The sequence below is a fragment of the Bos mutus genome, chromosome 22 (assembly GCF_027580195.1).
Source record: "Bos mutus isolate GX-2022 chromosome 22, NWIPB_WYAK_1.1, whole genome shotgun sequence".
Lineage (NCBI taxonomy): Eukaryota > Metazoa > Chordata > Mammalia > Artiodactyla > Bovidae > Bos > Bos mutus.
Genome location: NC_091638.1, coordinates 30,204,028 through 30,218,251, shown reverse-complemented (window position 1 = coordinate 30,218,251; position 14,224 = coordinate 30,204,028). Strand labels below are relative to the sequence as shown.

Below are 14,224 nucleotides of genomic sequence, written 5' to 3'. Positions count from 1 at the left end.
GGGACTGCCCATTCTCCCCGGCCTCGGCCAAGGAGGGGACACTACCCTAACACAAAAGTCACATGCCCCACAAGACAGTTCCTTGTACCTCAAAAGAGTATTAGCTTCTTTAATCCAAAAAGGTAATGAGAGGTTTTTAAACTGATTAAATCAGCTTAGTTCATACACTGTCCCTTATGAACTAAATATTCAATTAAAACAATTTCCAAAGCAAAATCTGACAAAATCCTCTCTCAGAGTAATTTAGATGATAGGTTCTTAACTTAGGCAAATTAAATCCTTCTCACGGTTGGTATTTTCCAGAGTCAGAAAGAGTTCCACAAGTTCTCTGGGACAGAAAAATCTACTTTGTGTGTTAAGCCATGTTTCATGATCATAAACAATAGAAACTAGAAAACATTAATGGGAGCCTAACATTCCTGTTCCTTTTATTTATTTGTTTTTCTTCAAAAGCTACATACATGCAAAACTTGAACATGTCACCACAATGCCTTAAATAAAGTTCAAAAATAAAAATACTTCATAATCCATTTACTTAAGGAAATATATATGACAATCATAAAGAAGATAAGTCAATTATATCCTTTCTTCTAATCTATCAGAAAAAAATACTTATATTATAAAAGAGAATTTAAACTCATGCCCAGAATATTTTTTTCAATTCTTGATCAATAATTTAAAAACAAGTTGGATGTTGGTACAATATTTAAAATGAACAAGTTCCAGGCTTTTGAAAATGGGTCTGATATACTTATACCTCATTTTGAAATCACTGGAGAAACTCAAGTTTATAAACAAAGCATTAAAAAAAAAGCCATGATCATTTTTTTATTATGGTTGATGTGGTTAGTAATGCAAGTGAAGGGTACAATGATTGTAAAGAGATGTTGTTTGAAGTCCTTTAAAGTGTTTGAATGGAGAATTTTATTTACAAACTTAGGCTGGGGGTTGGAAGAAGCCCCGCCTCTCTGCTGGTCAATAATGCAAGAGGAATTAAAAATCCTGGGTGAAAGGAAATTCGGAGTTCACTGCCCTTCTGTGAGATGTATAAGCATGCCCTAGCTCCCCTGACTCCAGAAAAAAAGCTGGCCAGAGGCAGCCTTTCTAAATGGCCCTGCCTTTTTCAGGTAGATTAGGAGGAGGCCTGGCAGAGTGCTGGGAGGGAAATCAGAACATTCTGAGTGTTCCAGAGGGGGTCATTTCCTTCTATTAAAACTGGTATTTATTTGGTAACATAATACGATGTATCTCAACAACTCCAAAAATTAATGTGAACAAAATGCATTCAGAGTTCAACTTTATGAATGTTCACATTCATCTTGGAAATGAGATTTAACTTCTGCTCCTAAATGAAAAAGGCAGGGGAAAGTTGCCCAGGCTAGAGGATGATTGATTATTGGAAACGACACACAACATGAGCAGGAAAATGGGATCATTTAACAAAATGTGTCTGAATTGATTTGGAGAGCCCTAAATGGGTACACACACCCAAAATTCAGAAGAAGGTTAGTTCAAACAATTAAAATATCACCTTCTCTTTAAATCAGAAATTACAAGGTTTCCTACTGAGACAAATCCTTTGCTACCACTCTAAGCCTTCTTTTGAAAAGGCCAAATTGAAATTCTGGTTGGACAGTACTTCCACAGAAGGTCCAAAGATTTACAGTTTGACATATATCTTGATAACTCAACTGTGATTATAGTTTTCATGTTTGGCAACCCAACTATTATTTTCCTTTCATTTCTAACAAAAAAAATTATTAAAAAGGAAAAATAAAAGATGTGGGTGCTGTCAGTGCAAAATCAGATTAAGTAAGGTTTTTCTTTTCCCTGGGATAGAAAAAAAAACAATGCCCAGTGCAGAGTATGTAGGAATGTGTCACAACAAATAATCAAAAGACAGGTTTCACCAAGCTAGTGTTCCTTGGAGGACAGTGTGGTTTTCAAAAGCAGTATTGTCACGATTATGCATATTCTCATTAACTAGGTACAGCAGAGCTACTTAAAGGGAAACCGATTTCTTGTGCCTCAATGAAAGGGGAGTATAGAAAACAATAATTAGACTTAATGAGGAATTTAAAAGAAAAAAAAAAACTGGAGAGAAAAGAACAGAGAATTCATAAAGCCAAAAATAAAAAGAAAGAAAAGCAAGTAATGTGACAGTAAAAACCCACACAATCTCCCCCCCACCCCACCTGCCACTTTGAGTCCTAATTGCTCAATCTGCAGGGGCAGAAACCCACTCTAAATGAACCAGCATCGGGCTCCGGCAGGTCTCCTCTTCACTCTCCCTCCTGTTAAGACCGTTTCCAAAACCAATCAGCAAAGGACAAAGAATTCTTTACAGAGTGCAATTAGTGTTTTCCACGTCCACCTTCAAAAGCATGATGCTCTTCATGGGCTAAAGGACAGAAAAAAAACAAAAAAGAAAAAAAGGAAAGAAAACTTTAAGCAAAGGATGGGGCAACCCTTCTCTAAGGCATCTCATTCAGTCTCCCCAAATGTTGGCAAGAACTCAAACACCTTTGTGTGCCAGTAACTGTTAGCTAAGGCGTGCATTTCCTGAGAAACGTAATAATGAGAATTAAAACAGGGAATAAACAAGCAATGGGCACGCTGCCTGTTTCTTCTTGCTGGGCCGGGGAGGATGAGTAATCCTGACAAGCTGATGAGGAGGATATGCCGGGCTCTGAGCAAACGCTGCAGGGAAAACTGGGCCCCCGTAGGATGCTGGGCTGGGGCTGGGGGGTGCCTCACAGAACCCAGACAGGGCCATTCACAAACCTATCTTGAAAAACCAAACCAAACAAAAAGTGAAACAAAACAGAGAGAACAACACAAGGGGGTAGCAATTCTCGCAGGTCCTCCCCCACCTCTAAACACTCTCTGTGGGGGAATGAAGTTTGAGTAAACGGATGGGTCTTTTATTTTTCCCGGTCATGGTTTTCGTTTTTTCCTTTTTTTTTTCCCCCCAGCCCTACGGGTCTGGCTTGCAAAATGACTAATTACAAATAGGAACTCTAGAATAAAAAATGATGTGACCAACAATATTTTCCAAAGACTTACATTTTTATAAACTAGAAGTGGGAACTAGGAGGCCTGTGAAATATAGACTATGTCCTCCAAGGCAAAAGGCCAAGTTTAAAATTCTATTCCCCAAACCTGGTTCAACCATTATCATGAAGCGAGGGTGGATCCTCTTCTCTCAAGAGGAAAAGTTACTATGACAGGTCGAACACAGCCAAGGGCCACTCAGGATTCCCCATGCTTTGTCCCCGAAACTCTTCCCTGCTCGGAAGGGAGTCCTGGGAAGGCAGACATGGGCTGGCCCATTTTACCTCTCCTAAGTCTGTATTTTTCAGATAAACTAGATTCTTCAGACTAGTGTGGGGTCAGGGTTTGGTAGGGAATAGGATCATTTTCCCTTCAGGATTGTCCTGGTTGTCCACCTAAACCCGGTCTTCACTTGGATGCAGCACTGGGAGAGGCACCCTTTATAGCTCTGAGAGCTACCTCAGGTTGACCCAATTCCTATGAGCATCCAGGAATCTGAACCGACGTAACTGAACATTTCTCATATGCAGAACTTTAGAAATATTTCACTTTTTATGCTTTTTTTTACTCTTTTTAAAAAAGACTTTAAGGATAGACATTAAAGAAAACATGGCTTGCTCTGCAATAAAATATATTGTTATTGCTGGATCAAGGTGGGAAGCCACAGGTCTCTTAGCAACGCTGGGCACCAAATGATTAAGTCAGGAGAAAGGGACTGTCTGCAGATTTTTATTACTCCTAAGTGTGAGGGACAGCTTGGGGCAGTCACCGTTGAGACAGTGCAATTCCGATGGGTTATGGAGACAGAACAGAACATTCAGAATGGGGGGGGGGGGCGCATTCTGAGAAACAGAGAAAGTTCTGCAGGCTTTAGGTGAGCTTTGGCTGAAAGGAAATATAGAAAAGCTCAAAGCCAGCAATCAGCAAACTTCTTTCTGAAAGAGGGCAGAGAATACACATCTTAGGTTCTGTGGGTCACAGGGTCTCTGTCTCAACTATTAACTCTGCCCTCGTAACATGAAAGCAGCCACAGATGATATGTACGCAAATGGGCATTGCTAGGTGCCAATACGCTTTGTATATACATATACATATGTATATGAAATGTGGATTTCATAGAACGTTCATATGTTACAAAATGTAGTTCTTCTTTTGATTTTTTTTCCAAGCAGTGAAAAATGTGAAAGCCATTCTCAGCTGCAGCCCATACAAAAACAGGTGGGAAGGTGGCAGATTTGGTTTGACAGTGCAGTTTGCCAACCTTGGCTCTAAACAATTCTCACATCAGAAGACATTTGTCATTCAGCTGCTCTGAAGAACCTAACAGAATTTGGGGGGTGGCGGGGGAGGAGGTCTCTCTTCATTTCAGTTTCTTAGTCAAATGACCGATCTGTATCCAATGCACAGAGAACTTTTATCAACAGCCTGATTCTCAGCCACCCGGCTGGAGGCCTGGCCCAAATTCATTAGGTTTCTTTGTTCACAGAAAATCTACCACTTCAAGTGGCTCCTAAATACTAACACCAGGATCCTACTTTAACAAGACAGAGGAAAGGCGTGGAGTTGGCTGTTTGTGATCTGGCTCACCGGATCATTGTTCTTCACCCAGCTATGAAGAACATTTCTGCCCAAACTTCTTTTTTCCAAATTAATTCTGCAGTGGATGGTGTATAACTCTACTGAGTAAAGGACTGCCTGCTTCATATAAATAAAGAGAACTGCTTATTTTTTCCAATCCCAATTTGAATAATTTTTGAATTTTTGAATGATAATTTATACTATTAAAATATGCATTTCTACTAAGACCCATAGCCTAAGTCGCGAATTTCACAATGGTGTCTACACTTAAAGAGTCAGTTCGGGGAGCTGCACGTCCCCTTCTCTGTTTGGCCTTTTTCTCCCCCTGCTCCCCAGTCATTGCAACAGCGAAGCGATGACTCACCCTTGCACTGTCTTACCTGGCTATTGCCACTGCCCTAAAAACTTGCCTAACTGCTGATGGCCGAATTACCTCTGTGGCCTAAACACTTCTATCACATTGAGTCTGCTGCTACCTGACAGCAGGTTAGCTAGAAATTTAATCATAGAATTTTGAAGCAGAAGGGACCTTGGAGATCATTTAAGACCAACCTCCTCAATATTAAGAAGGGAAAGTGAAAGGATGAGAGAATGTGACTTGCTTAAGGTCACGGTGTTGAAATGGGATGAAAATCCAGAGGGCCTGACTTCACAATTCCAAATCACTTTCCTCTTCTTTGAAGTGATAAGGGGAGCTGGGTCTAAGGCGGTAAAGCTCGCACTTGCTCCATTCATAAACGGCAGTGAAACACTTCCTTTCGGAGAGTTTCTGCTGGAGTTAGTCTCAGGGAGTAGAAAAAAAGACCCTTTGGTGACCTTTCAATTAATGTCTGGGTTGAAAATACAATGAATGTCCTCTGAGGAATCCAACATCCCCTAAGGAATCCTGGTGTGCTGTAGTCCATGGGGTCGCAAAGAGTCGGGCATGACTGAGCGACTAAACTGAACTAAAGAAATCCAAATTGCATCTACAAACATGTGATTTCCATGCTGCACAATCAGTTAAGCAACTTGTGTAGTGCCATCTTCTATCTCTTCTATATAAACTTCCATTTAAAATTCAGAAGCTAAACACCTTCTGGATATCTGCAGCAGCAGATCTGTCCCATAGCTTACAACCTAAATGGCTTGCCATTATATGATTCCTAAGAGGGAGGCCTTAGATTCATCCCATAGTAAGACACTGACAAAATAAATTTTGATTTTTTTTCTTCTTCTTTTTGATAAGGGGTTGGGAAAAGTAAAATGGCCATGGAGTGTATTTCATTCATTCTAAGATGCACTTCCCCCCCCACCTCCCCATTGCACATTTGAAGACCCCTGGAATTAAGAACATGTCACAGTTAAATTAGGAGCCTTTTATTTTTCTTTCTTAGTAATACTAAAAGAATATTTATCATCAAAGGCACCTTAGATTCAATGAAACACCATGGTTGAAAAAAATTGGGTTACTGACTCTTGGAATAGTTTGGGAAAACAGGAAATTCATCATATGTCTGCAGGGCTGTCAATCCTTTCCTCTAACTCACTGTTAAAACTGTAACCTGCAGTTTGATCTACTAAACATTGGTTTAATAGCACTAAGCTGTTTTCATTATGAAAAAGATGACTTTTTCTAAAGAGCACACAAAAGCAATGAACATGAATCATGATGGAAACAATGGGTCCACACACCTATTCATACTGTTAACATTTCACCACTATGCGTGCATTCTCTTCTGTGTCACAGTCATCTGTAATGAGGACGTATTAGCATTTCAGTAGAACGTTCAATCATGCCTGTGCTCAGAATGAGTTCCTCCACAAATACAGATGTTACACATTATAAATCCCTGTTTATGAAGGGATGATTGAAAATCTACCTGCCAGCTCATATAATAACTTTTTTGTTATTGTTGCTTCAAATAGAAGGCAATTTCTTCTAAGAATGACAAGACTGAGATTAGGTTTAAATTTTTGAAATAACAAAAACAATAATGTATCTCTTTTTTTATGATACATATGTTTAGATGACAAAATCTCATTTTAATTTCTAAGGCTAAACTGTTTTTTTAGACCCATAAATGTATTTTATTGAATTATTTACTGGATCATAGAATTTCAAGTGACTCTCCCTTCACCTCTTTGGCAACACAGTTTCTGTCTTTAAAAGTATCAAAGAATAAGCTAGAAAGTAGTAACTGGAAATGAAGCACTTACGTTTATAAAATACTGCTTTAAAAGATATGTGGGGCAGGAGTTCATAGATCTTTTCTAAAACGGTGGCTTCACCGACTAATGCGGCATTTACATTCCAGACTTGGACGACATCTTCTCGGTCCCGGACGCTGACACTAACTCCTATTACTTCATCATCTGAAGGGAAGGCAGGGGAAAAATAGAAATGAGTGATCATTTCAAGTCTTCCAGAGTTGGCTTTTTAACCTTTATCATTTTATTGGTAGGTTATGAAGATGAACAAAAGAAAGTGGCATGAGAGAACTCGTGATAAATACTAAGGGAAAATCATTGAACAAAAGCAACTTAGTGAGCTAAAGCTGTAGCGGTCCCATCACATTTATCCAGGGACTTAGATAAACAGAGTGTCCCAGCCAAACAAATTTTCCAGATAAGTAATTTGCCCTTTTTAACATGTTACCGAAGCCTTGGACTATTTGGAACTCTGTTTTGATGAGACTTTTTCTAAAACAAGTTGCATAATGTTCGGCTCTCTGAAAGCCAAGTGAACTCACATGAACTGTTCCTCGATGCTTGCTTGTCCTTGTTAAGAACAGCAAGTATTTCTCCTGACTTCCTGCCAACCATTCAGAGATCTTGGGGTGGCTAGCACTCTGGGCCCCAACACTAACTGGACCCAGACTGTGTGTTCTGAGTTGCTCATTCTGCTTTCTGTGGTTTGCTTGTCTGCTCCTGTCCTGTTAATCCTCCCAGCTCTCTCCTGCTTCTCCCTAGCCATACCCCATTCTGGTCTGGGCATTTTAACTGTGGGCTAGAGAATCAATGACCATCTGTTAGCACTGTGTATAAAGTAAGAGCAAATATCGCCTAAGTGTGGCTCTGTTATTACAGCACTTCAGTGAATGGGCAGGAAAGTATTTATCTACTTTGATTAATGTAGGTCTTTTTTTTTAAGACTGAATTACAGATTTGGGGCTATTTTGTAGGTATTTGAGAATTGGTGGCTGGATAAGTAAGGTTATGTACTGTCCTAAGGAGCCACTCTATATGTAGTAATTTGCAGCAAAATGACAGGAGTAAAGACTGTTGACTCCAGATTTACGTGTTGGCTGCACATTACTGAAACAGGGTCACCCCTCTGCCCCTGCACACTCAGCATCAATGAGTTAGATGTGAATGATGAGCATTATCAAAGTTATGAAACTGTGCTGCAGTTAATACATTTTGCCTAAGTGTCTTTGTTTATGGTAAGGGTGTGCACCTCAATATTTACATTGTCAGTTTTTCTGTGTGTCTTCTGAGGATTAAAAGGTTCCAGCACTTAGATACACTATAAATGAGGGCGTGTCCAATTACTAGAGGGGTTCATCTTCAGCAAAATAATTGTTTTCTTTTCTCCGTCCTTCCCGTCTTGCCTTCATTCCCTCTTTCCCTCTCCTTTTAAAATAAATTTCACTCTGGGCTAAATATGTGTGATGTGATACTAAATAATTCCCTGTATAGAAATGTGTGAAAGCAGGCAAAAACAGTGGGAGGTGTCAGAAGTCAGGCTGGTGGCCACCTTTCGGGGAGGCAGGGTGTGGCGAGATTCTCAAGGGCCATGGACGTTCTGTTCCTTGACGTGGATGCCAGTTATGGGGATTTGTTTACTTTGGGAATGTTTATCAAACTACACACAGTATAGTCTGTGTCCTTCTCTGTGTACATGTCACAATTCAACAAAAATTCCCCCCCAAAGTAAACAGTACCTGATCATGGCCATCCATGGAAACTCATTAGCCAATCAAGAAAAGTGTCTTATGTACAAGTTTCTTATTTTTCCTTTTACCTTCAAAGTATATTTGCTAGAGCTCAATGTTAAATTTTATGTGAACTTAAAATCAGCAAGCAAAGAGGAAAGCTTCCATATTGACCACTGTCAAGAATCGTCATGAAGCTCAGCCAGGAGAAGATCAGCATTTTCTCATCTTTTGGTTTTGCCCATTTCTACACCATTGGTACACCAAAGGGTGCTGAACGGATTGGTGCTGGAAAGGCTGAACTGCAGTGTTTCAGTGTGGCCTGGTTTTTGGTCCCTTGGTGTAGCCTCCTGGCACAGCACTTTAAGAAGGGCATGACAAGAAGGCTGCAGCCTGTATGCAAAAGAAGATCCATCGGCCAGTATGGAATATTCACAAGTAGCATCAAGCAGCGGGGCCCTGACAATTCTAGGATACTGGCAGCGCTACGCGAGACGTACTGTATGCAGATGAGCGAACGGAGACACGAGCTGCCCTGCTGCAGTGGTGGAGGCGGGTTAATGAGGAGCCAGTGGTTAATAGCTAACAGTGCTCTCGTTCCGATGTCAACCACAGAACAATACATCTCCTTTGCTCAATCCTGGCTATTTATTACTACTTAGACTATTTTCCCTGATTCTGGAAATGGGAATAATTCACACAGAAAAATTCCTTTCCCAGGGATGTATGTGTTTATAATTACAACGAAGACACAGTTTTTTGGCTACATATTGTAAAGCTGCTAACTACCCCCTATTAAAACAGAAGGGACCTATACTTTTAGGACAGGTTCCTCTTAACCCAGGTTCTGTCTTCAGTGAATAAAAAGAAGTGTAACAATTAAGGACAACAAAAGTGAAATGGTGAAACAGTCAGTGAGGTAAACCTGGAACCTGCGTGGAACTGGTTAGCCTAGGAGGGTTCCCAAAGGCAGCACCATTTAAGAAGTCTGAGGGCAGATCAATCAATATCAATTAGCTTAAAAAGAAACTGTAACTGAAAGCTGAACAGGTAAAATGTTATTCTAAATATTACCTCTCAGAAGCATTCAGAAAGAACTACCTAAGAAGAAAACAGATTTGTAAACTAGCAATTCAATTTTCCTCTTTGAGTGGTTTCATGACAAAAAAAACAAAGCAAAATAAAAAGGGGGAAAGGAATTGAGCGGCACAAACTATGAGGTGAAAAATAGGCTGCGGGGCTGTTGTGCAGCTTGGGGAATAGTCAGTCTCTTGTAATGACTATAGAGAGAGAATATAACTTCAGGAAACTGTGACTCTGTGACTTTGTTGGGCACACGTTAACTTACGCATTTTGTACATCAACTATACTTTGATTTAAAAATGTAAAACAGAAATGTATTCACAGGGCTCTCAGAAACTCATTCAGTATTTGAAAATGGTCTGTAAAGTCCTGAAGACTTGACATTTTAGCCTCAGCTGTGGGATCATAGGCACTAATGGTGATTCAGCCCCACCTCCCCTTCGTGGCTCATTCTGAGTAGAGGAATAAAGAGAAGGACAGACAGCAAGGGCGAGGGATTGAGAGAGACAGAAAGGATTGTGCCAACTTAACTACAAACTTCAGTAGACAACAAACGTACCTGCCTCTTCTGGAAGGGTTGGAATGGATAAAGGAAACCTACTACCAATTGTGTTAGGAGTCAATGTCAAATTTCATTTTCTCCTGGGACAAATACAGTGCTGTATGCCAATCATACTTCGATTTAAGAAAATTTTTTTCCCTTTTTTTCTGCCTATTTATCTTAGACAGATGGTCATGGATACTATGAAGACAAGCTATATGTGAAAAAATACATACATATATAAGCATACACACATATGTATATGCACATAATATACAAATATGTAAATATACATACGTACCTACACATATAACATTGAAATGCCATGATCACATGGAAAAAAGCTAAGTAAACGTCACAGTGACAAAATAAACGACCCTGAGATATGCAAAAGCCAAACACAGGGAAACAAACGTCAGCAGGGAACAAGCACAAGCCAAGCGCACGTAAGCAGGGATGACCAAGCAGGGATGATAAGAGCATTGTTACCTGCGGCGGCACAGTCTGTGAACTGTTCCCCGATAGTCGCTAACAGCAACTCTTTCCAAACTGTGGACTGGTGTGGGAAGAGAATAAAAAACACGCCAGAACCAAAGAAGAGAAACACATACACGTTTTTAAACAATTATCTTCAGGAGCTACACAGGTCACTTTTTCTTTCAGCTGTCACACCCTACCCAAGCCTGTATTGCGGGCTCAAAGATGTGGCTGAACCATGGGTGTGAACACTCACGTGGTGGCACAGATCATACTGTTTTACACATCACTTTGCACAGAAAGATACAAGGGATCCCAAGTCACAAACTCTGTGTCCACGAAACTGTATGTTTAACGAGGCAAAGCTAATCTTGGGTGCCACCTGGGATGACTTTGAGAAGAATGTGGGAAAAATGTGTTCAAATGGCCTAGGATCTTCCAATCTCTTTATCTCTCACTGATTCAAAATGTATCAGCTGGTTCTAAGTGAATGCTATTAGTAAAATCCTCCTCAAAAACCCTTTTCTGTTTTTCTTGAAGTTTATAAGGCACTTCCAAGATTACACAAGTGAAGAACACTTAAGGAAATTTCTGGTTTATTGACAGCCAGAGACTTGGAGATTTCTATTCACTTGAAGGCATTCTGTTTCTGCTAAATAACTAAACTGTGTGTATTGCGTGTGTGTGTGCAGATATGCATTGCCCTCAAAGAATTAGTGCAGGTGGTAAAAAGTCTGCCTGCAATGTGGAAGACCTAGGTTTGATTTCTGGGTCAGGAAGATCCCCTGGAGAAGAGAATGGCAACTCACTCTAGTATTCTTGCCTGGAGAATTCCATGGATAGAGAGAGGAGCCTTGACGGGCTACAGTCTGTGGGGTCGCAAAGAGTCGGACACAACTGAGCAACTAACACTTTCACTTTTAAGTTTCACTTTTTGGTCTGCTCCTTCCCAATGAGAAAAACTGAGCCTCTCCTACTCAAGATACACTGACACCATCCATCAACAGCCAGTGTCCACACACAGGTAACTGGAAGCCTCCAAGTTCTTCCAGTTTCTCCTCAAAAAGCTCTTCATCCCATATCTCTTCCTCGTCATGGTGCATGTGCCCTGAACTCTTGTCAGAACTGAGTTTGAAACATGACAGCCGGCTGAGCACCTATGCCCCAGGCCGGCTATCAGCCTCTCTGAGCATCAGTTTCCTTTTGGTGAACAGGGAGTAATAATAGGACCGACCTCCCAGGGTTGCTGTGACCATGAAATTAGTCAACATATGCCTTTGACGGGCTCAGTACTGTGACTGCAACAACAGGACTGGAGATTTAAGATCTGTTCCATAAATAGCTGCATGTGTGCTCTGTACCAGCTGCCCAGTATATATTAACTATCCTAAGTGTGTGTCATCATGTTCTAATGAGCTGAAAGCAGCCTCACTGAATTTTTAACCAAACAGCAGTGAACAGTAATGACTTTTCCCTCTCAAAGAGGGTTTTCTTTTCTCTTTCCTAGACTCTGGTCTACCTGTCTCCCACCTACAAGCCCTCCCTTTCCGTTTCCTCTCTGTCCTGTCTGCAGTCTCTTACGCTATCAGGGGCGAAGGTGAGTGTGTTGAGAGGAAGTTATGGGAAGGGAACATTCCCTGTCCCATAGTGAATGCAGACAAGGCCAGCCCACCAGACTCCTGCTGGTCAGCGAAGAAGAGAGGGCTGAGTAGCTTGGGATGAGGACATTTCTACAGTCATGAAGGTGTTATTATTTCTGATTGAATGTGCTTGAGCGAGCTGACCAGGAGGGAGAACAAACATCTTTCAGCTACTTTTCACCCATCATGATCGTTTCCACTGGAGTTCAATATCTACTGTGAGTAAAAAAAGAACGTGACAAGGAAAACCTGTTTTCACTGAAATTCAAAATGACAGCATGTGGGATTTAGTTCCCCGATCAAGGATCGAACCCAAGCACCCCTGCATTGGGAGCAAAGAGTCTTAGCCACTGGGCCACCAGGGTAGTCCCTCCCCTGACATTTTTGTAAATCCTATACATCAAATAACAACCAAATTTTATAGCTAGGCACCTTAAAGATACTTTGCATTTTTAAGAAACAAACTGGGTTAGAATCAGTTCTAATGAGATGGATGAAACTGGAGCCTATTATACAGAGTGAAGTAAGCCAGAAAGAAAAACACCAATACAGTATACTAACACATATATATGGAATTTAGAAAGATGGTAACAATAACCCTGTGTACGAGACAGCAAAAGAGACACTGATGTATAGATCAGTCTTATGGACTCTGTGGGAGAGGGGGAGGGTGGGGAGATTTGGGAGAATAGCATTGAAACATGTATAATATCATGTATGAAACGAGTTGCCAGTCCAGGTTCGATGCACAATACTGGATGCTTGGGGCTGGTGCACTGGGATGACCCAGAGGGAGGGTATGGGGAGGGAGGAGGGAGGAGGGTTCAGGATGGGGAATACAGGTATACCTGTGGCGGATTCATTTTGATATTTGGCAAAACTAATACAATATTGTAAAGTTTAAAAATAAAATTAAAAAAATAAATAAATAAAGTATAAAAAGGGTCAGAGAAAGTTTCTGACATAGACACCAGAAGGGGGATGGAGAGTGCCCCCCTTGCTAGTCTTAGCAAGGGAGCTATATACTTTTCAACTGGTTGTTAACAATAAATCAAAAGAAAGTAAAAAAAAAAAGAAAAGAAACAAACTGGGTCATATCTTTCCGTTCAGCTCAGTTACTGTTGTGTCCAACTCTTTGTGACCCCACAAAGAGGGGTGGACTGCAGCACGCCAGGATTCCCTGTCCATCACCAACTCCTGGAGCTGGCTCAAACTCATAGAGTCAGTGATGCCATCCAACCATTTCATCCTCTGTCATCCCCTTCTCCTCCTGCCTTCAATCTTTCCCAGCATCAGGGTCTTTTCCAATGAGTCAGTTCTTTCCATCCAGTGGCCAAAGTACTGAAGTTTCAGCTTCAGCAATGCCTGGTCAAGCCTATAGGTCCCTAGAGATGTTTCCATTCTTTGCACTTATCCATATGAAAGAAACCATGAAAAGGTGAGACTGTCAGTCCTCACATCCATTTTCAAAGAAGCTTTCGGTTTCCCAAGGCTTCAGAGCAGATTTGAATGTTCTTTTCAGTGAGTATAATGAAGTAGAGCCCACTCTTGGGAAACCCAGGCTTCTGAGGCATGACCACGGCCGATCAGTGCCCTGGCAGCCCATGCCACAGACCAGGTTCTCATTAGCCCCAGAGAGAGACTCAGCACAGCCCTGCATCAAACCCTAAAGAATGCTGAGATGCAACCCCTCCCATGCGTCCAGACCCTCCAAGCCGGGATCACTCTCAGGAGTGTTGCTCGTTACAGTGGGGAAGGGATGAGACTTTGCTGGGAAGGGTCATGCTTTTCACTATGTAAACCTACTTCCACATGTTGGCTATGGCTGGGGAGGGCAACACGACCATAATTAGCTTTTTTGGTAAAGTTTACAGGTATGGAGCTGTTCAGACTCTATGATACAGTCATACTATTACTCCATTTCTAGAGACTCA

At 41.1% G+C, this 14,224-nt stretch overlaps 1 protein-coding gene across 2 annotated transcripts in view; it reads right to left on the bottom strand.

Annotated features, from left to right (window-relative positions):
- Positions 1-403: 403 nt before the first annotated feature.
- EIF4E3 (eukaryotic translation initiation factor 4E family member 3) overlaps positions 404-14,224 on the bottom strand; it is a 40,423-nt gene continuing 26,602 nt past the window's right edge. The window contains exons 5-7 of one of the 2 annotated variants that reach the window (XM_070360127.1): positions 10,663-10,729; positions 6,832-6,987; positions 404-2,401 (exon numbers count right to left, since the gene is read on the bottom strand). In XM_070360127.1, coding sequence (XP_070216228.1) covers positions 2,355-2,401; positions 6,832-6,987; positions 10,663-10,729 — 270 coding nt within the window. In that variant the 3' untranslated portion in view covers positions 404-2,354. Of the gene's footprint in view, positions 2,402-6,016; positions 6,366-6,831; positions 6,988-10,662; positions 10,730-14,224 lie in introns of those variants that run through there. The other variant, XM_070360128.1, reaches the window with a different exon arrangement.